General features: G+C 43.8%; 1 protein-coding gene across 3 annotated transcripts in view; it reads left to right on the top strand.

Annotated features, from left to right (window-relative positions):
- Positions 1 to 27467, top strand: part of CACNA2D3 (calcium voltage-gated channel auxiliary subunit alpha2delta 3) — a 2334275-nt gene that overhangs the window by 2301394 nt on the left and 5414 nt on the right. For all 3 annotated transcript variants that reach the window (XM_085624637.1, XM_085624639.1, XM_085624638.1), the window contains one exon: positions 27017 to 27134. In XM_085624637.1, coding sequence (XP_085480763.1) covers positions 27017 to 27134 — 118 coding nt within the window. The remainder of the gene's footprint in view (positions 1 to 27016; positions 27135 to 27467) is intronic.

The following is a 27467-nucleotide window of genomic DNA, read 5'->3' on the forward strand; positions in this document are numbered from 1 at the left end:
GCTTAATAACTAGGGAGAAATAGGAAAACACACTACTAAGCACAATCTCAGAACAATATCGAAGTGAGACCATCACATCTTGTAGATCTCCACAGATTCATTTCATAGATTGTTTTCATTCAGAAAAGCAGGATCAATAACAAAAGTAAGGGAGTGGGGTGAGGCAGCTATTACCCATCTGCCATAGTGTAATCTCCCTCTGATTTTAATAGGTAATGTATTTGATTGGGATAGTAGTGTAAACATTGTAATCGAAGTATACATCATTGCACCTACTTTTTTCAAAACTGCTGCAAATCATTACTCTTTATTACCCATCTCCAAGTTATTTTAACTAACGTTTCAATATCCCTGCTATATCATCCTGATGACACCTAATTATTCCAATTTTCTTATTGATGCAATGTTTTTCTGTGTCCTCGCTTTAAAAAAATATTTGCATACCTTCTGCTGCTTAATCGTTTCTTCTGAATCAAATTGAGACCAAATATTATCCTCATTCACAACATCCTCAAAAATACATTTCTATGGCCAGGCATCGCCCAGGAGCTACTTAGCACTACTTAACTAAAAAAAAAAAAAAAACAACATTGCTCCTGGATCATTTTGCTTGTCCACTCACCAAAAATAGTTATTGTACTTGTATGTTTGTGCAAATTACAAAACATTCCTCCCGAAAGTGTTCATATTCATAAAAAAGACTTTTACAGTCTGTGCTATTTCAAGTTATGTTGCTATCTATTTCTCTTATTTTCCAGTGTTTGATTCCTTGAAAAATCATGCATCTGAATCACCTATTTTGCCTTATACACCCTTTTAGAGTTTGTCCAAAAGTAGATAGGACCAGAGGATCTCTGCTAACACACTAATGTTCAAGGTACATTAGTACAGAACATTAGGAAGAATGAGTCCAAATTTCCCTGTATCGAGGGTTGGTGAGTGAAAAGCATTAATTCTATCCCTATTCTAACACTAAGGTGACATTCCTAAATAAGAATTTTCAGAAGTAAGGATCAAAAGGTGTCAGTACATGGAGTCTTCCTAAGAGGTCTCTCCACGATCAGCGGGTCAAGTTGCACAAAGCTACCATAGCAAAGACAGCGCTTGTTCTAGATGCTCTGTCTCTGAAGGCACAAAAGAAGTGGGGCCATATCACTAATTCAAACAACCTACTATCCACAAGTAGCACTCCCATGATGCAACTCGAGTCACCTCATCCACTCTGGGTACAATCCTGAATGTACTTTTCCGCAATGTCATCCGTGTACCTTTCTCACTACAATTTGTCCTTGGTTCATAGACTTTCTCCTGTGTGAATTTTAAAGTCCTCCCTTTATCAACTCTAGTCACACTATTGTAACTTCTTCCCTCCTTGTCTAACTAGTGAAACAAAGACATTATTCTGCCTTAAAGAATGCTCCTTCACCTACGATACAAAACATGAGAAAGAACAGATTCCACAGCACACATGAAATTCAACAATTAATTTAAAAGCGAGAGTTTTCAGGGACTTGTATTTCAGGCCTACAAGTTTGAGCTAACATAAGAATGCACCTTGTAAGCTTTACAAATTCACGTAACATTAATACAATTACAACTAATTATGAAATGACACAATTAATAAGCACATTTAATACATAAGTAATTGTCAGCTTCACAACACGTATTCCTAATGTTCACGTTCGGCTAGTTACATTCATTTTCCATGTTAATTCTCCATGTTACGCATCAATAGCCTAGGATACCTCATGCCAGAGGTCGCCATCCTTTTCTGTAATAAGAGCTACTTATGTTCAAAGAATATCATCCTGAGCTACTGTTATTACTATTGTAATAGTGAACATATTGGACAAGTTTACATTAACTACCAACACAGGCAAGATTATCAGTAGTGATCACCTTGGTGCAACTCACTGGGTTGCCATCGTAATGTAAAAAAAAGGCTTTATAAATTTGGAATGCCTCTCTACATGGGGGTTGTATGACATGGCTAAACCACGCGTGCCTCTACAATGCATCCCGAACCACAAATGCGTCTTAACCATGCATGCCTTAACCATGCATGCCTTTACCATGTAATTTCCTGGTAACGGCATGATTGGTAATGGGATATAAATGGTTACGTTTGTCACTACCTCGACCACCCCCCTGCCCTAAGCACTAACATTCTATCTCCTCATTCCCCTGCCCTGAGACCTAAAACCTAACTACCCCTACCCCCAACCTGTGGCCAAAAACCCTTCCACCTTTAAAAAACAACACCGACCCCCCTCACCCTGAGCCCTAAAACCTACCCTTACCCCTACACCACTGCAAACCCAGCCTTGGCAGTTAAAATTACCCCGACCCCCTTCCCCCTCCCTGAGCCTGAAAAACCTTAAAAAAAAATTACCTCGACCCTCTCCCTCGCCCTAAAGCCTAAAACTCTTCCCCATTTAGAAAAATGACCCCTACCCCCTCACCCTGAACTCTAAAACCTACCCTCACCCCTAAACCCCCCAAATCCAGCCCCAAGGCTTAAAATGATCCCACCCCTCCCTGAGCCTTAAAATCCTTCCAATAATTACCCAAACCCCCTCCCCTGCTCTGAGCCCTAAAACCCTTCCAGAAATTGCACCGCCCCGCACCCCACACAGAGCCCTAAAACCCTTCCAAGAATTATCTCGACACCCCCTCCCCCACCCTGAGCCCTTGCAACCAACCCTCATTCCTTTAAAACTGACCCATCCCCAAACCCACTCAGCGGTCCGTGTCCGGAGCTTCCTGTTCAGACGTTTCCTTTCCAAATGCGTCCTGTCAGTCTCCCTGCCCATCCGGACAGCAAGACCACGCACTGCCCTAACCACGCATATGCGTGGTTGAGGCATATGCGTGGTTAAGGCAAGCTTGGTTTAGCTTGCGGGGAAACGGCATGTGTGGCTCAGCCCGCGTAGTAAAGGCTGATACCCCTGCAGTATGCAATAGCCATAGCTGTAATACACCTAGTACCAATGTAATAATATGCATCAGAAGTCTTCTTGATGCTGCATGATATATAACTCAAATATCAGCTTTAAATTTATTTCATAAAGTTTATCATTTTTCTCAAATCATCAGCTTATGAGTCCTCAAAAATATGACATTTGGATCTCAAATACACTCTTTTCAATTTCAATATACATATATTAATTCAACCTAGTGAAAGCTTCTAATTTAGTACTCTGGGCTGCACACAGGAGAGCTACTTGTAGGTAGCTGGAGAGTTACCAGTAGCTCACGAGCTACTCGCTGGAGAAGCCTGCATCACGCAATGAGGTTAACACTTTTCACAATTCTAATACTTCATGTTAGTACACTAGATGATTATATGTGGGTATGCTCTACACTTGACTATGGTGTACCCCTTAAAATGAGATTTCCATTCTATCAGTTCTCCTCTGAGGATGTTGAGTCATCATAAAACACTCCAAAATATCCCTGCAGAGTAGGCCGATCTAAACAGATGTTGGAGCTAACCTCCTCTGTCTGAACGCCTCCAATTGCTTTAAATTTTCATATTGACTGTCCTGCAGTCTCTCCATCCTTCTGTCTCTTTCCCTTAAGGAGTTTTCTGCATGTCTCACCTTGTACCACTTATATGCCTATAGCACCCCTACCAAGAAAATTATACAGATTATAGCAATTATTATCGACTTCAAGATGTATCCAAATATTCCACTTCTTAGATTTGCAAACCAATTCCCCACTGTACCAAATCCATTTCCAGTCTTATCCCAGGCTCCTTCAGCTGCAAGATCTTCTATCTCATGATGTATATCAGTGATGTTGTTAATACATCCTTCAGATCTTTGCTTCTATCAGGTATATAAGTACAACACTGTTGGACCATCAGCATCCGACAGACTCCGCCTTCTTTTGCCAGCAACATGTCTAATGCAAAACATATCTGCATCACCATTGCCCTTATCGAGACCATATACCCATCTATGTGTAGCTACAACTCATCTGTGTTAACTGATAACGTATCCACTATAGTAGAAAGCCTTCTTATCTTGATGTCATTCAATACCACTCCCAGACTAGGTATCATCGTTCCAAATACATCTCCCACAACCCCACCAGCGCTCATTCAACGTTTTTCCCTACTTTTCGATTTTTCTTCCAAACCCTCCATATCCTCCACATGATATATCTTTGGAAACACAACCGCCAAACCGTACCATACCATTTGCTCGAAAGCCGAACATATGCATTCTTTCCACACACAAAATACACTCCTAGTATAATTCAAACTGACTCTTGCAAAAACGTCTTCCAAGGACCATTTATTAGGAAGATATGATCACACACACTCTGTCCCACAAATACCATATCATATCGACTCACAACTTGACACAAGCATGATTATGATTAAGTTTGATTATGATTCACCCCTACAAATGAAATGAGATTTCCTCTCTGTCAGAGTTATAGAGGCAATGAATTCCATGTTTTAGGTTCTCATGTTGGAAAATGCCCTGTTACCATAAGACAAAGTCTAGATTTCAGTATCTTTCGGAGAAATTGATTTCCACATTGCAGGCTTTGGGTGGTGCATAGGAGAACATAGCTGAAAGCTTTTTTGGGGACGGTGGGCCCGATTCACAGAACTAGCTTAAGACAAAATCCTAAACTTACTACCATTTTGGTATTCACAGAAGGCACTTACTCATTTTGGTATTCACAGAAGGCACTTACTCATTTCGGTATTCACAGAAGTTTAGGAGTCCTAACTTTAGGACTCCTAAATGCCTTCTGTGAATACCGAAAGTCTTAAAGTTAAGATTTTTCTCAGTTTAGGAGTAGTAAAGTTAGGCCTCCTAACTTTAGGACTCCTAAACTGAGAAAAATCCTAACTTTAAGACTTTCTGTATTCACAGAAGGCATTTAGGAGTCCTAACTTCTGTGAATACCGAAATGAGTAAGTGCCTTCTGTGAATACCAAAATGAGTAAGTGCCTTCTGTGAATACCAAAATGGTAGTACGTTTATGATTTTGTCTTAAGTTAGTTCTGTGAATCGGGCCCACCGTCCCCAAAAAAGCTTTCAGCTATGTTCTCCTATGCACCACCCAAAGCCTGCAATGTGGAAATCAATCAATCAATTCAATGCAGATGGATGTGGATGAGTACTCACAATGCAGATGAGCCTCCCCTTCCTGTGTTTGTGGCTGCCTTGATGGAATGCACAAAGTGTAGCTGTCACCCAACCCAGATGTGTATTGGAGACAGGCTGTCTGGCACAAAGAGTTATAAGCACAGAGAAATGTAAATTTTCTAAAAGTGGCATTTCTAAAATAGTATAAATTCAGTTAACCGGAGCAAATGTGACACCTGCATCTAAAAGGTGCTGATTAGTTAATCCATGACACGTGACCTGTTCCCCATGTGATAACAGTAAATGAAATCCTTCAAAACGTGTTGTGGTACAAGATTAATAAAACATGAATACACCATATTTAAAAAAAAAAGAAATGAAGAAATCATACGTGTGGTGAATAATAATAAAAATACACAAAACTTAAAACTTGCAATGAATAAAGCAAACAAATTCCATGTAAAAGGTCAATTGTAAACAATCTGTACATATGATTGCTTCAACTAAACAATTTCATGTATGTATAAACATAACCATATCTATTGATTGTCTAAATGGTCCAGCGTCTGCTGGTCATTCTCTGTTCGTCAAGCTATGAACAAAAGCGAGCCTCCAGTGCTGTTAACGCCTTTTTTTTACTTACACAGCACCCTGCCCATATGGATACCTAGGGCCTACCTTAGGAGCTAACTATGTGTAATAAAAGGGGAGTTTAAAGTTTGGCAAGTAGTTTTAAATGCCAAGCTGAAGTGGCAGTAAACTGCACACACAGGCCCAGCAGTGGCAGGCTTGAGACGTGATTAAGTGGCTACTTAGGTGGGTGGCACAAGCAGTGCTGCAGGCCCACTAGTAACATTTAATTCTGATGGATACATCTGCCTGTGGATTCCTCACCTTGTGAATATCCCCTGCGCCAGCATTCCACGGAACTTTTCTTCCCCAGCACTCCACGTCGACGTGGGCGACGTCATAATGCATCGGCTTCGCTCGCGACCCCGTATGACGTCACCGGAGCCATAAGAAGCCCACGTCGGCGTGATGACGTCAGTTCCCTTTTTTCCAGTACTCTCCTGATACTTAGTAGTTGTAAGGTGTTACTGTTGTTAAATCTGTAATGTCTTCGACGAGGAAGTCGGGCTTTAAGCCCTGTAGGGAATGTGGCGGCCACATGTCAATGACGGACCCGCATGAGGACTGCTTGTGGTGCCTTTCGTCGGACCACGATGTTGAAGATTGTGCATGCTGCAGGAGGATGAATCCTAAGGCATTGAAAGAAAGGAAGGCGAAGCTGTTTATGGCAAAGATCGGTAAGGAGAAGAGACGGAGAAAAAAGGAGAAGTCGAGGCCGGAGTCGTCGACTTCGAGGTCGTCGAAGTCAAGGAAACATCACAAGAAAAGGAAACATTCTTCACGTCGGCTTCGCCCCGGCGTCGTCGAAGTAAGGACTTGTCACCTTCTCCATCTCCTTCTAAGTCTCCGGGTGGATCTCCTTCGCCGAAGCAGGCTCCAGCGCGTTCACCGGCGCAGTCCCCGGCGCAGTCCCCGGCGCCATCACCGGCGTCGTCTCCGGTTCCAGTGGAGTCGCCTGTTTCGGATGGTGATCAGGAACAAGGGGAAGATCCTACTCCGGTGCCTAAAGATTCTACGGCTCCAGTAGAGGACACTATGGCGCCGCTGCCAAGTACTCCGCAGAGGGATACAGGTTCTGTACCTTATCCTCAGTTTCCTGCTCCAGGTACTGACTCTACTCAGTTCTTGAATGCCATGTATGGTATTTTTAATAGGGCGGCCTTCCCATCCGGAGCACCAACTGGTCCCGTGGGTCACATGGCGCATTCGTTAGGGGTGCTGCAGCATTACGCTCAGGCCCCCTTTATGCCCTTTCTGCCAATGGCGTCTTTGTGGCAGTTTCCGGCGCCGTCTGGGGATCCGTCACGGCTTCGGCTGGATCGTCCTGCTTCAGAGCCTTCCTCGACGCCGTTGCCGACTCCATTGGCGCCGCCGACTCCGTCTATGGCGCCGCCGACTCCTATACCTCTGGCTCCACCGACGCCGCGTACGACATCGACGACGCCAGCTCCCCGGATTCGATCAAGAAAGGAGGCCCAAAGGGTTTTGGAGGAAGGAAGGTATAGGGCAGAGGTAGAGGAAGGTGAGGTTGACACATCTTCTGATGAATTTGAGGGAATACAAGAGGCTAGTGGCCTGGATACGACCCCGGAGTGGGAGCACACCTCATCAAGATCCTCTCCACCACAAGAGCTGGCACCCTACCATACTGTTATTAAAAAGGCTGCAGAACTGTTAGATTTACAGTTACCCTCAGTAGAGTACAAGTCGAACTTGCTGACGGAGGAGCTACACTCTCCAACTTCCACGTCAGAGCCTTTACTGCCTTTTAATGAGGCCATCTTGGAACCTGTTTTGGAGGTATGGCGGAAACCACTTTCTTCTCCGGCGGTTTCCAGACAGGTGGCGAGAAGATACAGGGTGGCGCCTGGGGATCCGGATTTTCTATCTACGCACCCGTCTCCAGAGAGCCTAGTTGTGCAGGCTTCCTGCTCAAAGCACGCTTCGGGGGCTTTCCCTCAGTCTCCCGCAGATAGGGAGTCCAAAAAGGTGGACCAGGCGGCTAAAAAGACTTTCTCTTCAGGAAGTATGGCACTAAAGTCTTCCAATGCCACGTGCTTGCTGGGTCGTTACGTGCATGCCTTGATGGACTCAATGAAGTCTTTAGCCCCTAAGCTGTCTGAGGGCGATAAGACGTCCTTCTTGGAGGTAGTTGCAGACACTCAGGCCGCTGCCAGACAGGTAATCCAATCAGGGCTGGATATGGCGGATTCGGTGGCGAGGATAATGGGCTCATCCATAGCCGCAAGAAGGCAGGCATGGCTTCGTTCGTTGAGTTTCTCCGTGGATGTTCAGGCCACTTTAGTGGATTTGCCGTTTGATGGGCAGAAGTTGTTTGGAGAGAAGGCAGACTCTGCCCTACAAAGATTTAAAGACAGCAGGTTAACGGCTAAGTCTTTGGGTCTGCAAGCTCCTGCTAAGGGTTCTGGTTTTAAGAAGTTTAGAGGATTTGGAAGATCATCCTTTCGCTCCTTCCGACAGCCTCAGCAGCAACAGCAGCAGCAGCAACAGCAGAATCCCCTCTATAGATCCTAAAGAGGGAGACAAAAGGGTCGGAGAGGTTCCGGACGCAACCCCTCTTCTTCTTCCTCCTCCTCTGCTCCCAATGAGGCTTCAGGGAAGCAGCCCTAGATCCCCCATCCCGGATCATGTAAGACCTGTGGGGGGTTGGGTGTCCTACTTTCTACGGGGTTGGAAATTTGTTACGACAGACCTTTGGGGTTTGAACCTCGTAGAGACTGAGTACGCCCTTCCCTTTCGGGAGTTTCCTCCCCCTTACCCTCCTTGCCAAGGTTACTGCTCGGAGGACCATCTGCTTCTCCTGCAGAAAGAGGTTCTAGCTTTGCTTCAAAAGGGTGCAATAGAGGTGGTTCCGGAGCAGGAAAGGGGTCAGGGATGCTACTCCCGGTATTTCCTGATTCCCAAAAAGGACGGCAGATTGCGTCCGATACTGGACCTCAGAATCTTGAACTTTTACCTGAAACAGGAGAAATTCAAGATGCTGACCCTTGCGCAGGTTCTTCAAGCGTTGCAGCAAGGAGACTGGATGGTGTCGCTCGACTTGCAGGATGCATACTTTCATGTCCCAATCCTGAAGTCGCACAGGAAGTATCTCCATTTTACGGTTGGGTCGCAACACTACCAGGTTGCGGTCCTCCCGTTTGGTCTTACTACCGCACCTCGAGTCTTCACAAAGGTGATGGCAGTGGTGGCTGCTCATCTCAGGAGGTCGGGGATTCCAGTTTTCCCCTACCTGGACGACTGGCTTCTGAAGGCAGAGTCCCCAGAGATGGTGCAGCGTCATCTGCAGGTAACATCTCAGCTGTTATTCGACATGGGTTTTTCGATCAATGTGTCCAAATCTCACCTGGTGCCCTCTCAACGCAACCTGTTTATAGGGGCGGTACTGGACACTACTGTGTGTCGAGCATTTCCTCCTCCACAAAGAATTCTCGACATTCAGGAGATGGTCCCTTTCTTCCACAATGGAGCGGTTGTTCCAGTTCTGAAGGTCCTTCGCCTGCTCGGTCTGTTCGCTTCCTGCAGTCTGTTGGTCAGCCATGCACGCTGGCACATGAGGTTGCTCCAGTGGTGCCTCCGCAAGCAGTGGTATCAGCACAACGGAGATCTCAGGGAGTCAGTGAGGATCTCCGGAGAAGCTGCAGCGGATCTATCTTGGTGGAGTGTGGAGGGCAATCTGTCTCAAGGAAAGCCCTTCCATCTGACTCCATCGGTGGCCACGGTGATAACGGATGCCTCCACCTTAGGGTGGGGTGCTCATCTGGGGGATCTGGAGATCAAGGGTCTTAGGTCTCCAGAGGAAAGGTTGCTGCACATCAACCTTCTGGAATTGCGGGCGATGTGGTATGTCAACAAGCAGGGAGGAGTGGGGTCTCTTTGTCTATGCAGAGAGGCCTTACGCCTATGGTCCTGGGCTCAGGACCATCAGATTTGTCTGATGGCAAATCATCTGGCTGGGGTATTGAACGTACATGCAGACAGTCTCAGTCGGCAGTTCTCCGCCGACCACGAGTGGAGGCTTCATCCAGAGGTGGTTCGTCACGTCTTTCGGATGTGGGGAACTCCTCGGGTGGACCTGTTCGCCACTCACGAGAATGCTCACTGCCCGTCTTTCTGCAGTCTCCAGTATCCGATGCAGGGAGCGTTGGGGGATGCGTTTCAGTTGAGTTGGGGCTCACGACTCCTTTACGCGTTTCCTCCCATACCATTGATTCCTCGGGTTATGAGGAAGATTCGCCAAGACCGGGCCCAAGTTATTTTGATCGCCCCGGATTGGCCAAGAAGGGTGTGGTATACAGATCTTCTCCACCTCTCCTCGTGCCCTCCGCTCCGTCTCCCTCTGAGGGCAGACCTCCTCTCGCAATCGGAGGGGCAGGTTCTACACCCCCACCTCCAGAGCTTACACCTTCATGCCTGGACATTGAACGGGGCAACCTGAGTTCCTTCTCTCTCCCGCCTGATGTGGTGGATGTTATTTTATCGGCCAGGCGACACTCCACCAAGTCCATTTACTCCTACAGGTGGTCTAAATTTGTAAAATGGTGTGGAGAGAGATCCATTGACTCTTTAAAAGCTCATCTTTCTAATGTTCTCCAGTTTGCTCTTTCCTTGGCCCAGCAGGGTTGTGCTGTAGCCACGGTTAAGGGCTATTTATCTGCCTTATCGGCTTTTCTATGCCTTCCTGATCAACCGTCACTATTTAAATCTCCGGTTGTTCTGAGATTTATCAAGGGCCTTACAAACATGTTTCCTCCCACTCCTTTTGTAATGCCACAGTGGGACCTTAATCTTGTTTTAACCTTTCTGATGGGGTCCCCATTTGAGCCTCTGCATAGCTGTCCTTTGAGGCTGTTGTCCTTTAAGGCGGTCTTTCTTGTAGCCATAACCTCGGCAAGGAGGGTGAGTGAGCTTCAAGCTCTTAGTTCTAAACCTCCTTTTCTTACATTACATGCTGAAAGGATGGTTCTCAGGACCAGGGCTGGTTTCCTGCCAAAAGTTGTTACTCCGTTTCATTTGGGGCAGTCTATTACTCTCCCTGTTTTTTATCCACCTCCTCATCCCTCCAAGGAGGAGGAAAGACTCCATCGCCTGGATCCAAAGAGGGCTGTGAGTTTTTATCTGGACAGGACTAAAGACTTTCGTCTAGATGATCAACTCTTCATTGGCTATGTTGGTCATTCAAAAGGAAGAGCAGTGCACAAGCGCACTTTGTCGAGATGGATTATTCTTGCCATCAAGATCTGCTACGCCCTGGCTGGTAAGACCCCTCCTGAGGGTATTAGAGCTCATTCGACTAGAGCGAAATCGTCTACATCTGCTTTGGCCCAGGGTGTTCCTGTGGCCGATATTTGTAAAGCTGTGACTTGGGCCTCCCTCCATACTTTCGCAAAGCATTATTGCTTGGACTCTGAGATGAGGAGGGAGGGCCACTTCGCACGCTTTGTGTTGCAAGACTTTCTGGTGTAGGAAGGTGGACACCCTCCTCCGGGAGTGGGGACTGCTGTGGGAATCTATTCACAAGGTGAGGAATCCACTGGCAGATGTATCCATCAGAAGAACAAGTTACTTACCTCCGGTAACGCTTTTTCTGGTGGATACTGTATCTGCCTGTGGATTCCTCACTGGCCCACCCGCCTCCCCGTTGTCCACCTTTGTATACCATGAAATAGGTCTTGTTGATATGTTTTTCACACTTTCTTGTACATTTGTAGGAAATGCTTGTTTATTTAGCATTCCTTTCCTTTGTATACTATGCATATGTGTTGGTATATTGTATACTGTGTATACTTTGAGCTTGTCGTTGGTCCACCTGTTCGCCTCGAAGGCACGGAAAAAATGGGTGGAACTGACGTCATCACGCCGACGTGGGCTTCTTATGGCTCCGGTGACGTCATACTGAGTCGCGAGCGGAGCCGATGCATTATGACGTCGCCCACGTCGACGTGGAGTGCTGGGGAAGAAAAGTTCCGTGGAATGCTGGCGCAGGGGATATTCACAAGGTGAGGAATCCACAGGCAGATACTGTATACACCAGAAAAAGCGTTACCGAAGGTAAGTAACTTGTTCTTTACAGGCTCTAGGCACATGTTGGCTGCTTTAATAGGGACATAGAAACAAATTAAATATGCTAAACAGGAGGAAACCAATTATACCATGTTTAGAGGAGAGAACACATGCACTTTAGCACTGGTCAGCAGTAGTAAATTGTCCTCAATCCAACAAAACAAGACCAGAAAATTAGGAGGGGGAAGGCTAATTAGGAGGGCCATTTTCTAACAACCCTGAACAGCAGTTGTTGTTTCTTTGTGTTTGCAGTTAATCTTTCCCACGAATTGCACCATTTGAAGTCAATTTTCACAGCAAATGGTGCCAAATTAGGTGAAGTAAAGTAATGGCATAATTGCTGGAATTTCTCGTAACACTAAATTCCTGAAACTGCATGAATTACACTAGCATAATTTACATTTTGTGACAGCCTAAATAAGATCTGCAATCCACTGGGAAAAAATAGCCTCTGGAAGGACTCAGAGAACATTCCATAAGGTTACTACTAGTGCGTTGGCATGCAGAGTGCCTGTTCTTGACATCTGCCAGACTGCAATGTTTGCTGGTACAGACTCTCACAAAGAATTGCTACCTGGACGACCAGGTCCAATGGGAAGGACTTTTCACCCATTTGGTCCTGCAAAACCTTGTGGTCTGAGTTCACTGACAGACATTGCACCTTTGGGGAGTTACTGCTTTGGTATCAATTCGAAAGGTGAGGAATCTGTGGCTAGAAGTATTTCTCAGAAGAGCAAGTAACGCACCTTCGATAACACTCTTTCCAGCGGATATCCTAGCTAACTGCAGATTTTTGCTTCTCAGGACTGAACTCATACCGATAACCCAGATAATTGTCTTCTGCAGTCCAAGGTAACAGTGATTGTTTCTGGAAGACACAATATAAACAAAACATTGTGGTAGGCAGGTGCCCTTGAAGAAGCTACCACATTCTTAGAAGGAAAAATACAAAGGTGTAAAATACCTCCTTGCTGATGAAGTCTTCACAGGGTTGGGGAAAATGACGAGTCATGGCCAGCAATTGGAGGGGGTGAGTAAACAAGTGAAGGAACATGACCTAGTTGCAACGCACCCTCCAAGCAGACTGAAGCCTTAATGTAGTAAAAGACAGGAAAAGGAAATAACATGAAACTCCACATGACAGAACACTTAATGGATTGGGAAAGGCAGGGAGAAACCAAGGGAAGAACAACCATTATGGCATAGGAAAAGAAAAGAGAAAGAAAACCTGATTTGGGCTAGCTGACAGAGGGTTGACAGTCTAAAAGGAAATGTCTCAAATGCTCAGTTACATTTGGAGCACAGCTCCAAACAGTTGTTCTGTCATTTCACAGCACCTATTTACTTAGAGAATCAACTCTTGCTATGGCAAAAAATTCCTTTTCTTGAACAAATTTAAGCCAACCAGATACAGTTGCGGCTGTTGACCCTCAATGAAAATGTAATAGAATGGGATATTCCTTACCAGGCTGTTTCATTACTTATCTCCAATGTTCTTCTTTTTGTTGCCATTTTATAAGGTGTCAGTTAAATAGCCTGTGATCTTGATATTAGGTCATCGTCGGAAGTAGTTGTTAAGCCCAGTGCCTTTTGTTCCATCCTAATGGCATTGAAGAGACACATGTATTTATTGTGGCATGCATCTTTCATGCTTTAGTTACTAGGCAATTCTACATTAATATACTATTCTTCACAACATATCTAAGTGGATCCCGTCTCACACTGCCAGATACAGGTGGGTACTCCAAGTCACATTCCAATTCAGGCTGCCATCACATGGAGCAATTTTTGCATTTCTCCTCCACATCATAGATGGTTGTGTGATTGCCCTGACTGCACAGAACGTAGCCCTCTTTTTAACAGCATTATCATGTCAACTTCATCTGATTTCCAAATTTGTTCACAAAACATCATGTATTGTTGGCTGTTGGTTTGACTTGTATATAACAAAAGACACATAATCATTCATCTGCAGATTTTCCAACATCATCAAGCTGAGGTACATACAACTGTTCACACTATTACAGTGAAATACATTGGTAGAAAAAGCCTAAAATATTTTTTTGCATTTCAAAAGATTACACATCTCTTTTATGTTTTGGTACCATTTTTATTTGTTTGGGGTGTATCGTAATTTGTGAGGGGGAGGGGTTCTTCTTTTAACATCTCTCAGTGCAGGTTAGATTTCCTACTCAGAAACTGAAGCTGGACAACTCCTATGACTCAGCCAGTTTAAGGACCTTCATATTTTATTGGGAATTGGAAGATTAGGTAAAATCAGATGGCAAAGAATGTTCTGTAATTCTGTTACTCTCCTCCACCCAGGCCTACCTTTGTCCAAGGCCAGGACACAAAAATCAATCTGGAATGTACCATGCCACAGCCTTTATAACGGTTTTACAATTTACCCACATTAGAAAGACCCAAGTCTCACTTGTAAACTACAAGCTATATTTGACTGAAGAGCCACAACCTGGGCAAATCCAGTCTTGGTTTGGTTATGTTCATGTTCAGGGAGGATCAGACCAGGCAGTATGGGCTGGGCTGTGCCTAATAAAGCAGGTTCAAGACTGATTTACATATGGCTGAGTACAAACTGAGGTGGCATGGTGTGCAGAATAACGATGTTCTGGCATGTGGCCAGTGGCTGAGAAGAATTGAACCATTGCACCCATCACATTTTGTATACTTTACTTGTAAGTGATCGCACTCAAGAGAGAAAAAGAGTGAGCATTGTTGGTGGCCTTAATTTGTCTGTAGCCTTATGAATTATACTTAGGTAGAGATTCTTTACCTTTTGCAAGTTTTGAGGCCATATGGTATGTCTCTTACAACACTAAGAAATCCCCTTTTCCTCAATCATTGATTGATGATAGACAAGTTGACTTTCTTTAACATTCTGAACATGTTTTCTTCATGGGAAACATCTCCTTGTGCACTGTGACTGCGAGAAAGAGAAATTCATCCATGAAGAAACTTAAAAAGGTCAAGAGTACTGTTAGAAACTGGGTTTCCGGTTGGCAGAGGTATGCACCCTGTCCAAGCAGGAACCACAATCCTAGTCAGGGTAAGTCAGATGCACACCATAAATTTACCTGTGCTCACCCTCTGGTAGCATGGCACCGAGCAGGCAGGCTTCACTTAAGAGGCAATGTGTACCGCATTTGTGCAACACTTTAAACAGTGACACAGTGAAAGCACCACAAAAAGACTCTGCTCAAGTTTAGAAAAATACATTTAAATTATATAAATAAAACAAGACAAAAATGACTAAAGTACAATAAGTAGAAGTCAAGATATGAAGCAGCTGCATCCACTTCCAATGGACCAGGCACAGGAGCAGGGGCTAAGACTTTCATATCCCTGAGTCTTTGAACAGGAGGCAAGCCAGCATGCCCTTGGAGATCACTCTGGGTTCAAGTAAGTTAGTCCAGTTCTTCCTCAGCGGGGCAGAGGATAGCAGGCAGCTGGGCAGCATAGCAGAAAGCAGTTCTTCCAAAGCAGCAGTCCAGCAGAGTGGCTATCCTTGTAGAAGTACAGCAGTCCTTCCTTCTGGCAGAGTTCTTCACGGGTCCAGTAGTGTCTGATTTGGTGGGGTCAGAGACCCAGTACTTATATCCAGCTGCGCCTTTGAAGTAGAGGGGACTTCAAAGAGGGGCTTTGACGTGCACAGAGGTTCTCCCCCCAGTGTGGGGAAAGGACACAGTATATTCATGTGTAAGTGTAAGCTCCTCCCGCCCAGTCTGCCCAGGCTGACCCACCAGGATGTGGATGACATCTCAAACATGCTGAGTTTCCCTTAGTGTATGACTGTCTAGAGGGAGTGTGCAAAATACAGCTGTCACCCACACCAGACGTATATTTGAGACAGGCTGCAGACACATAGGGCTAAGTGCAGAAGAATGCCGTCTTTCTAAAAGTGGCATTTTTAAAAGGGTAACGATAAATTCAACTTTACCAGGAAAGAGGGTTCATCATTACCATTCAAGTGATATGAAAGATAAAAGATCTACACCTTCTCAATCACTAATTACAGTTTATATGTGTAATAAGGAATTCCCAATGTTAACCTAGGAAAAGGGTAGGCCTCACAGCAGTAATTAACGGATTTGGGTGTTTTTTACTACCAGGACATGCAAAACTTAGAAGTACACGTCCTACCTTTTGACCACACAGCGCCCTCCCCTATGGGCTACCCAGGACCTACCTTTGGTATGATTTATATCAAATGGAAAAGGTGTTTAAAGCTTGACAAGTGGGATTTAAAAGCCAAGTCGACATGGCAAAGTAAACTGCACACAAGGCCCTGCAGTGGAAGACCTGAGACATGGTTAAAGGACTACTTAAGTGGGAGGCACAATCAGTGCTGCAGGCCCACTACTAGCAATTAATTTACACGACCTGGAGTATGTGGTGTACTTTACTAGGGACTTATACTTTTTTTTATAACATATGAGATAAAATAAAAACATTAAAATATATACTTTAAAAAGTTAAACATGTTAAACTTAAATGACATTAAAATCATTAATAATAGCAATAAAAAAAATATAATAAACAAACATAACACAAAATATTAAAATTACATTAAAGAAATACAACAAACTAAAATGTTAAATATCAAATTACTGTTTTTTATTAATAATGTAAAAACTATTTTAAAAGACTGAAAAAGATAAATATTAACTTCCTAACCAAGCAATAATAGGGAAAGTGTTGAACTTTGAAGGAGTCAAATTTACTATTCCCACTCCAATCTCAGCAACAGTATGGAAAGTGTTTGACTTTAAAGGGGTCAAAATTACTATTCCCGTTCCAACATAAACAAAAGTAGGAAACGTTTAGTACTTTGGAGGGATCAAATTTACTATTCACTCTTTGATCTGAGTAACAGTAGGAAAAATGTTGGCATATGGAGTAATCAAATTTCCTATTCTGACTCCAGCTTAAGCAAAAGTATGAAAAGTGTTGGATGATGGAGGAGTCGGATTTTCTACGCCCAGTCCAATTGAAGCCAGTGTGGGGAAAGTGTTGGACTTTGGAGCAGCTAGATTTACTTTTCCCATTCTAACATAAGCAAAATAGGGATAGCCATGAGACTTTGGAAGGGTCAGATTTACTATTCCCATTCCAATGTAAGCAAAAGTAGGGAAAGAGTTAGACTTTGGAGGCATTACATTTACTATTCCCTCTCCAATAAAGCAACAGTAGTGAAAGTTTTGGGCTTTGGAGTGTTCAGATTTTCTACTCTCACTACACTGTTAGCAATAGTAGGGAAATGGTTGGACTTTGGAGAGGCCAAATTTAGTATTTCTCCTCCAACCTAAGCAACATAAACAAACATAAGGAAAGTATTGGACTTTGGCATGGTCAGATTTACAATTCACACTCCAATGTAAGCAACAGTAGGGAAAATGTTATACAAGCATAGTAGCCTGAATATCGTGATCACAAAAATATTGTGGGACTTAATATTGAAAGTGAGATTATCATCTTTTTAAGTATGAAATATAGGTTTATTTAATATAGTTGTGTACAATGTTGTTTTACTTAGCATATTTGTATAAAATAATGTTTTTTTATTAGCTTGCTACATATTCGGTTTTTAGTGTTATAACTTTTTAGTATTATAATAATATTTGCAGCCTTTACTGGATTTAGCGTTCATTAAGAGTTCATTCTTATAGTTCACGGGGCCAACAGTTACTGGGCACACAGCTGGTCAGCAGTATCCCACCCAGATATTTCACCTGCCTCATTTAGGCAGTGTCTCCAGGTGGAATACTGGGAAAACATGCAGAAATTGACACGGTGAGTTACATTTTTTATGTCATTGTCAAAAAACTCATATTCCCTGTTAGTGTGTCGCTACAAAATTACTGTAAGCTTAGTAATGGCAAATCTGGTGGGGGGAAATATTGGAGATTTCTACGGGCCACTGGTAATGACAGGTCCCTAGAATCCCATGCTAACATTCTTGCAGGAATAGTGGGGACTTACCAAGCCGCACATATTTATGCCCACAGTTTCTTTTTTCCTTCAGCAGTTGCTTATAGAGGAATTATGGAGCAGGCTTGGAATAATGAAACAGGAATGGAAAATTATACATAGCAATAGATGGGCGTTTTTTATTGACTAAAAGAAGCAAAGGGTGCACATCATAGTATTTCACCTAGGACACCTATGTCTACAAGTCAGAGTTTAAGTTCTTAGTGACACATAATAAATGCAATGCTTCCAGCACCTATTACTAAAACTGAAATTCTTTAAAAAGGCAATATAGGTGTCGTTATAAACGGTAGGCAACCTGGATATTCAGCATTTTCATCAATGTTGATCAGCTGTTACATGATGGCCCCTCAGTAACCTATTCGAAAGATCCAGCCCGTGGTAGCACATTTACAATGTTTTAGTACATTTTCAAGTGTGCAGTCAGTTGATTGTGTAAAATGTTTATTAGAGTGTGCTGTGAAGCATCAGCATGCTTGTTGGACAGCCGTGGTTTGCAGGCACAATGATTCATTTCACTCTCTCGTTAACAGTGGATTTCAGCTTTGAGCACAGGTGAGCTGTAAAACAGGGTCCTACTCAGTTATGCAAAGTTACAGAAACCACATACCATTCAAAGGGATTCTTTCTCCATTAAGTCATGTCACTTTTTGAAACATTCCAGTCGCGAATGAATGTTTACTGAACTGACCTTGAGTACCAGAGAATGGAATTCTGGTAAATGAAAACCCGACCAAAATAACTGTATAAGGGTTGTTCTTTTTTGAGACATAAACTTGAAGGACCATTTCTGTTCCTGGAGGTATATATGCTGGCCTTCATTCTGGATACTGCACATCCTTTCTCCTCAACAAACTCAAAAAATCAGCTAACTCTTACCGTCACCCCCTAACCAAAATCTAAAATCTCCTAATTCCCTAATTCCAAAGGATCTAAACAGCAGATGACACTTTCATCATTTCAGTGGTTTTTAGGTAACATTGTTCTGACTGTTGTCCTTCAATCTTCCACTGCCCAGTTGAAAATAAAGTTTTCATTTTACAGCCAGGCTCATCTCAGCCAAGCAAAAAATGGTTCACATTTCACCGACCTGAAAAACATACCTTGGTTTCTTAGGGGCAGACCCTCACAGGGAAGACCCACGCACAGAGAGATAGGATCTTAAGCTGCACCTCCTGCAGGTGCTCAATTTGTAACTTAATGAAGTGTCGGTGCCCAAAGCTCAGTTTGGTAGCCCACGGACGGTGCTATTACATGTTCTTGTGCCGAATAGCAAGGCTGCATAATCCTAAATCCACCTCATGCCTCTTTAATCCACTACCAGACTCTCCCTGCCCCTTTATTTCACTCTTGCAGGTTCCTGTTTTCTCCCTTGTTGACAATTTTTTCTGACTTACTGGTAAAGAGCATATAGTGCAGCAGTGAGTGTGGTGGGTGGAAGTCAGTGCAAAAAAACTTGATTACTAGTATAATACCTTTGCATTTATATAAACATGCGACCCCGCAAAGTCGAGGAGGTGGTGTGGAAATGTGGATGGATGGGGCACTCTAACCCACCTGCTATGACAATGTCTCATATTAAATAAGAATTGATGGAGGTCCTGGACCATATAAATATTCTTTTTGAGACTGACATACCTAAAGGCCATGTCTTTGTCATTCTTGGCCTCTCCAACATGAAGACTTACCCCCTAAGGTCCCACAGGGTAACGTCACAGCCTTGGCCCAATGTGCTTCTAAGCAGGTTTCCACAGCACTATGAGGCTGTGGCCAAATCCTGGGAAATAGATCCTGGCTGAATAAACTTTGGGACTTACTAGGAATGAAAACAATCTCAGCTACCCTAGATCTTAGCCCAGACAACTTTGAAAAAGTGTGGGGCCTCTGTATATTGGTTCTGCAAGAGATGTTAGAGTCCTTTCTTGCCCAAGATACTTGAGAGTTCTGCAGATGACTCAGGGTCAGCATGTCGGGATCTCAGAAGGTAGCAACTGAGCACCATGCCCGCACATGCAGCAGCATGAACAAGCACAGTAGCCGTCCGTGGAGGGAGTTCGGTGGGGCAGTGGGGCGGGCCGGGGGAGGGGCAGGGTGGGGAAATGTAAACACCGGAATATGGATGAACGGAGGTAAGTACACATTTAAATAAATAAAACGAATTCCTTTGCGCGCGCTGCATCGCAAAATGCGTTGCAGCGCGCGCAACAAAATTCGTTTTACTTATTTAAATGTGTACTTACCTCCGTTAATCCATATTCAGGTGTTTACATTTCCCCACCCTGCCCCTCCCCCAGCCCGCCTCACTGCCCCACCGAACTCCCTCCACGGACCGCTACTGAACAAGGAGGACCCAGACCATGATCAATGAAGGATGGGTGATGGGTGTTACAAATATATATATATATATATATATATATATATATATATATATATATATATATATATATATATATATATATATATATATATATATATATATATATATTCACCAAAACCCCTCCATGCAGGAAGAAGAGGAGGCCACTCGGGGAATCTGTCAGGTAGCACTTTAATGGGCAGCTTGGCATACTGCATTTCGGCATACTCTGCCTTCCTCAGATGCTACTGCTTCCAGGTTGAGGTCTCAACCCCGCCTTTAAAATTGTCCTGCAACTCTCCCATTGGTGGGGGCACTCATCACCCCAGATCATGTGCTCGCACACCTGATGCAGTCTGATGAGAACTACATCTCCCAGAGTTCTCCATTGCTGGGTGAGTGTTGCGTGGGGGAAATTAGATGGTAGACGCCAAAATGGATTGGTGCTGTGCAGGGCAAGGCGCGGAGTTACCAGTAGTAACAAGTCCCGGTTGTTATAATGTCCTGGTGCCCCCTCGAGTCCCCATAACATTCCAGCCACCATATATATATTTTAAATGCTAATTTCTATACTATAACATGCCTGAAACCTATGGTTTTTTAAATGAATTTCAAAGGTTTTTTAAATGCTAGTTTCTAACTATGCCTACAGAGGTAGGACATGTGAAGAAAGAAGAAAAAACGCACAGAAAGAAGCAACAGAAGTCCACAAAGACGAAGAAAAGTGCAGGAAGAAGCAAGACATGTGCAGAAAGAACCAACAGAGGAGCAGAAAGAGGCCTTGTTGCAAAATCATCCTGTGCCCACAACTTTTTCAGACGGATACAGGTGGTAACTGACTCTGACTAACCAGGCCTAGAGCGAGTGCTATGCTAAAAGACACTTAGAATACAGTGAAAGCACCTACATACACTAGGAAACACTATGCGTTGGGGTACCCCTGTGATTAGCATGGCCTCCTCTGTAAGGCCCTAGTAATAGGGCAGGGGAATTAAACCTACCTCTAAGTCAGAGGTGCAGAAATATGCTACTTTAACTTTCACGTTTGCAGAGTAGTGGAGAAAGGGTGCTGGGCGTCCAACCAACACTCAGGAATTCCGCTGCGTAGGACTTACAGGAGGTACCAGGAAGGATTCTTGGCCCCCACACTCCCTCAGGAGTAAATTGGACTTCCTCCCCCATTCCGTAGTCTGCCACGAGGCACGCTTGCTGAGGCGTAGAGAGAGGGGGCCATGGCTTCCGAAGACGTAGCAATCCCACTGTGTGGGACTTACTGGAGGTAACAAGAGGGGTAGTTGGCCCCCAAGGACATCCTTGGGGGCCAGCTTCCCAAACTATTACCTCCAGTCAGTCCCAAACAGCAGCATTGGTAAGTACTCGTACCAGGCCACACCCACTTTGCCCACCACTCTACAAACGTGCTTCCTGGCACGCTCTTGGATGGGGATTGAAGTCCCCTTCACTGCTGGGGGTCCTTTAGGGGCAAACTAGCCTACCTTTTACCTCCATTAAGCTCCACGCAGTGGGATTGGTGAGAGGTAGACAAAGGGCATGCCCCCTTTCTCCACCACTCTGCAAACGCACCCCCAGGCACGTTGTAAGTTGGGGATTAAGTCCCCTTGAATCCTGAGTGTCCCTGGGGTCCAACTAGCCCACCAGGTACCTCCAGTAAGCGCCACAGAGCTGCGTTGCAGAGTGGTGTAAAAAAAACTCTCTGCAACGCTGACCTCTGGCGCTTACTGGAGATACCTGGTGGGCTAGTTGGCCCCCAGGGGCTCTCAGGATTGAAGGGGAATTAATTCCCCAACTTAAAACGTGCCACAGGGCGTGTTTGCACACATGTCACCTCAGGCCCCGCCCTCTCCCTTCACCACTATGTAAACACATCCTGTGGTACGCTTTAAGTTGGGGGATTAAGTCCCCTTCAATCCTAATGGTCCCTGGGGTCCAACTAGCCTATCAGGTACCTCCAGTAAGCGCCACAGGGCTGCGATGCAGAGAGGTGGTCTGAGGCCACGCCCCTTTCTACACTTCTCTGCAACGCAGCCCTGTGGCTCTTACTGGCGGTACCTGGTTTTTAAGGGGAAGCAAAGCAGTTTGCAATGCCTCGCGGCTCCCGCCCTGTCATTGCAAACAGCAGTGTCCCTGGGGTGGGCACCCCGGGACACTGCAGGAGCCAGACTTGGGGGGGTGGCAGTCCACAGGGCCATCACTGGATCCAGGAGGGGGGCCGCATGGCCCCCCTCCCACCTATTGCACAGCCCCGGGGAGGTGGTGGTCCCCGGGGTTCGGGGGTCCGTTATGGACCCCCAAATTTCAATATTAGTGCCCCGGGGAGGTGTTTTAAAAAATAAACGCCCCGGGGGTGGTGGTCCCCTGAGCAGCGGAGGGCCTTGTGCCCCCCCACGATTATAAATAATAAAAGCCCCGGGGTGGCATTCCCCGGGGCTTGGGGGGCCTTGGAAGCCCCCCACCCATTAAAAAAGGATCCCCGGGGGTGGTGGTCCCCGGGGCTGCGGGGGGGCTGCGTGCTTACCCGCAACTCTGTAATCAGGCCCCTGGGGTGGCAGTCCCCAGAACTGTGGGGGCCCCCTGTGGGCCCCCACATACATTTTTAGCAAATGCCCCGGGACCTGGCCCTCCCAGAGGCCTCAATTAAATGATTTTAAAAAAATTTGTCAGGATCTGCGGATCCTCTGCGTATTTCGCCAAAATATTTTTTTTTTTAATGCTTTTTTTGGCCCTGAGGGTCCTTGTGGAACCCCCTGAGCAGGCCTAGGGGGTCTACCCTGCCTCCTTTTCTTGTTTTGCATGTTAGTTTTTCTGTTTTCTTGTGACTCGGTAGAACCTGGTTTGGAGTGTTGACAGCCAATTAGAATGAAGCTTGTGGTCGGGAGGGTGTGCGGATCCACCGTGCATCAATATATCGAAACTGTTATTTTCGGATATTCTCAGCAACTACTGAACGGATTTACACCATTTAAAAAAAGTGCGCTTTCTGAACCAAGCACTACCTTTTTGCTAAATTTGGGGTAATTCCGTTCAGTAGTTCGAGCTGTAGGCATGTCTAAAGTTTCCTATGGGAAATGCATTTTTTTACCTCTATTTTTTTTTCTCAGCAGCTACTGAATGGATTTACACCATTTAAAAAAAAAGGTCTCTTTCTGAACCAAGGGCTACCTTTTTGCCAAATTTGGTGTAATTCCGTTCAGCAGTTCGGGCTGTAGTCGTGTCTAAAGTTTCCTATGGAAAATAACATGAAGAAAACGCGTTTTGGGACCCCCCTTTTTTCTCGACCCCCGCTTGGCGAATCACCCCGAAACTTTCAAGATAGGAGCTGACCAAAGCGCCCCACGAGTTTTGAAAATTTTGCGAAGATTCGTCATCCGGCGCCAAAGTTATTGGGAAAACAAAAAAGGCTTTTCCTATGGAAACTAGGTCCTAACTATAACTATATATATATATATATATATATATTATCTACTGGTGGTCGCCAGTAGATAGTTATAGTTAGGACTGTGTTTCCATAGGAAATCTGAAAATTCTATTTTGAATAACTTTGGCGCCGATTGACGAATCTTCGCGAAATTTTCAAAACTAATGGGGCGCTCCGCTCAGCTCCTACCCTGAAAGTCTCGGGGGGATTCGTCAAGCGGGGGCCGAGAAAAAAGGGGGGTCCCAAAACGCATTTTCCCCATGCATTTTCCCATAGGACCTTTAGTCGAAGGTACAGCCCGAACGGCTGAACAGAATTACTTGAAATTTGGCAAAGAGGTAGTCCTCAGGTCAGGGAAGTGCCTTTTGCATATATGGAGTCAATCTGTTCAGTAGTTCCTGAGAAAATTGCAGTTGAAAGCACAAAAACATCTATAGCCGCGCACCGTGCGTGCACCGTGCGCGCACCCTAACGTGCGCGAGCGTAATTCTGATTGGTGGTTACATGTCAGTCAACGTTCGAATCGGTCGAAATCAGGAAGTGTCGGCCGCCATTTTGTTTGTTTTGAGTGCGAGAGTGAAAAAGGAAGGTGGTGAACGTGAAAAGAGGGCAGGGTAGAGAGTTCCTGACCCCTAGCCTTTGTCAGGGGGTCCCTGAAGGACCCCGAAGGCAGAAAAAAACATTTTTTTTTTTTTTTTTAAATCGCGGGGTGCGCGCACGGTGAAAAACCATTAAAAAAAAAATTTAAAACGTAGTTTATTGTAAAATAAATAAATAAAAAATATAATAATAAATACATAACTTAGCATTTAAAAAAACGTACAAATTCACTGAAAAAACCATAGGTTTCACACACGTTATAGTTAGGAATTAGCATTTAAAAAACCTTGCAAATTCACTTAAAAACCATAGGTTTCACACATGTTATAGTTAGGTGGACATTTCACTCGTAAAAAAACAATGAAATTCCCCCGTTATAGTTAGTTGAGATAACTATAACTTGCGCGACCGCCACTCTATCACAAGGATGATGTCATCAGTGATGTCATGAGTGATGCCACTGACCATGTCATGAGTGATGTAATATGTGACGTCATGAGCAGAGGATTGCGGGCGCGCGAGTTATAGTTATCTCAACTAACTATAACGGGGGAATTTCATTGTTTTTTTACGAGTGAAATGTCCACCTAACTATAACATTTGTGAAACCTATGGTTTTTTAAGTGAATATATATATATATCAAACTGAGCATTTCTCACGCGTTTCCAGGCGCAGGAAAAAAGAAGTCGCACACAGGTTTTTCTTTTGGAGGAGATTGTAATTGGTGACTCAGACACGTTTCGACAGCACGGTCTTTGTCAGTGAGTCATTACACGAGTGAACCAGGAAGTGACCATGTTATTTAAAACAGTTTCTGTTACAGTTTAGTAAACATAGAAAAAATATTGGTGAATGTTACTAGTTTGTGTCATAGTTTTTAGAAGACAGACTCTGCCAAACTTTACATTCTATTAGAGAACACAAAATAACAAAAGATTCTACAGTTAATATAATCACTGTGATTCATAATTCATATATATATATATATATTTTGTCTGGGGAACGGGTGAGGGGAGGATCCACGCCTACTTTAGGGGGGTGCAACTGGTGCAGCTGCACCTCCTGCTGAGCTCATTGGGCATTGTATTTAGAAATAATTTATGGATTTAAAAGCAAATGCAGCAGAGTTCCTTGTGTGTCCAGCAGTTTTCAGGCAGCAGTAAAAATGTAAAGATAACTCTGGTAGTTAATGTTCCTGAGTGTTGTCTAGTAGCAGTTTTGACTCATCATAAAGTAGCACAAAGCTACATGAACCATGCAGATCACAGACCTGAATTTTACTCAGTGGGTTACTGCTTCTGTCACAGAGATCCTTTTTTAACTTGCATTTCAGAAGTTACAATCCTAATAAAGCACAGACACCTATGAAATATCATCAAAGAACTGCATGCAAACTGCATGATAGCAGTTAAAACGTTATATTCTTTCCCCAGTCTTTCATTATCCTAAAGTTGCTAAAAAAGGTTTGTTTGAGTAGAAATACAATCTTATTTGTAAAGCCAACCCTAATGACTGTGTTATGTTTGAAATCCCGAGTTTGCGCTTCTCAGACCAAACACTCTTAAAATATATTGCCTACTAATAATGATGACATGACTTCTACACTTTGTAGTCCACATTGTCTTAGGTAACATTTCCTATAGATTGATTTACACATGTATGATTCATTGTCTCTATATAATGAGTGTGTGATGTAAAGTGCTCTGACACCCTATTCCGGTATGAGTAGTGCTAAAAATAAAAATTAAATGCATTTGAGAGAGGAGCTTTAGAGAGATGAGGAGCATTGGGGGGGGGGGCTGCCAAAATGATTGTTGCACCGGGCGCCGCCAGCTCTAAAACCAGCCCTGGGAGGATCACTCCAGTTGATCTTTAAGCTTTGAAGTTCTTTTTGTTATCTGTTTACTTCCTTTATCTCCTCTATTTTTGGCCTAACCCCCATTGACCTTTGGTTGTAGAACATATAAAAAAATGAGTTACACCATACACTTTTGATTTTATAAAATTACATACACAACTTACTTAATTAAAGAGGTTTTTAGCAAACTATCTTCATCCACTGGTTGTGTTATTCACATTTTCCTTCCTAACACCGCAACATGCAGAATGGAGCAGTAGGTCAGCTCACTTTAGCCACTGGTCAACTGCACTGTGAATGACAAGTATTCTGTTCATTTACAAGGTGGGACAGCATTCTCTGCACAGTGTCAGAAATTACTGTGGCCAATGTGTTTTTCATGAGAGTAAACAAATTTAGTTTTAGTCTGTATGTTTTTTAGCATATAGCAGAATGCCTGGCAACAGTAAAGTTTTACAAAAACCATAGCAAAACAAAACAAATTTTGACAATGTCAAGACTGGCAGCCAACGTCTGGCCATTTGGCTTTGCAATGCTTGGTTTTCCTAACTGTTTGGTAACTTTCATCCTCTCTTAAGATAACTAGTGAATTGCGTATGAATTTAAATGATATCTCAGCTGAAAGAAAGCCTACTTTTTCACAATTGTTTCAGATAAGAAATAAAAAAACAAATATTTATTTTATGTCAAAAAAATCCAATATGTCAAAAATGTGTCAATTTGTGCACCTCAGTCCATAATTCAATTTGCATAGTTTCTAAAAAAAATCTTAGCCTTATCCATGAAGATTCTTTTGTTGTGGGATATTCACAGCGAAAGTATGAAAATTATTTTCTTGCAGGTTATTAAAGGGGAACACGTGTCACAATCAAAGTAATTTTGCCATGGGATCAGCTCCTATCTTTATTTTGATGCTTTTGTTTTTCAGGTCATTTGTTATACAACAAATTCCAAGCAGCAACCTTTTCATGGTGGTAGTGGACAATGAATGCAACTGTGATTCAGTTCCAGCAATTACCATGGCACCTATAGAAATCAGGTATATCCTTTGAAAGATGAGATTTGCTGTTGCAGATGCTATTTTTCGATGGAGAGCAGCCCTGCAAAGAACAAACACATATTTGCATTGGGAGATCACTGAAATATGTTTGCAATCAGCGATGATGAAAAGCAGATTTTTTCCCTAAAATGAGGTACTGTAAATACAATTACTGAATCCATATAGTAGCCTGATTTTCTGGCTAGTTTTAAACAATGAAAGATGCCTTCGGTTTTAGGGTCATATTCACGAGTCCCTTGCACAACCAGTACATCACTTTTTGAGACACAATGGCGGCACAAACCACCAAATCATATTTATGAGGCCATGCAAAGCGACT

This window comes from Triturus cristatus, chromosome 9, assembly GCF_964204655.1.
Source record: "Triturus cristatus chromosome 9, aTriCri1.1, whole genome shotgun sequence".
Classification (NCBI taxonomy): Eukaryota; Metazoa; Chordata; class Amphibia; order Caudata; family Salamandridae; genus Triturus; species Triturus cristatus.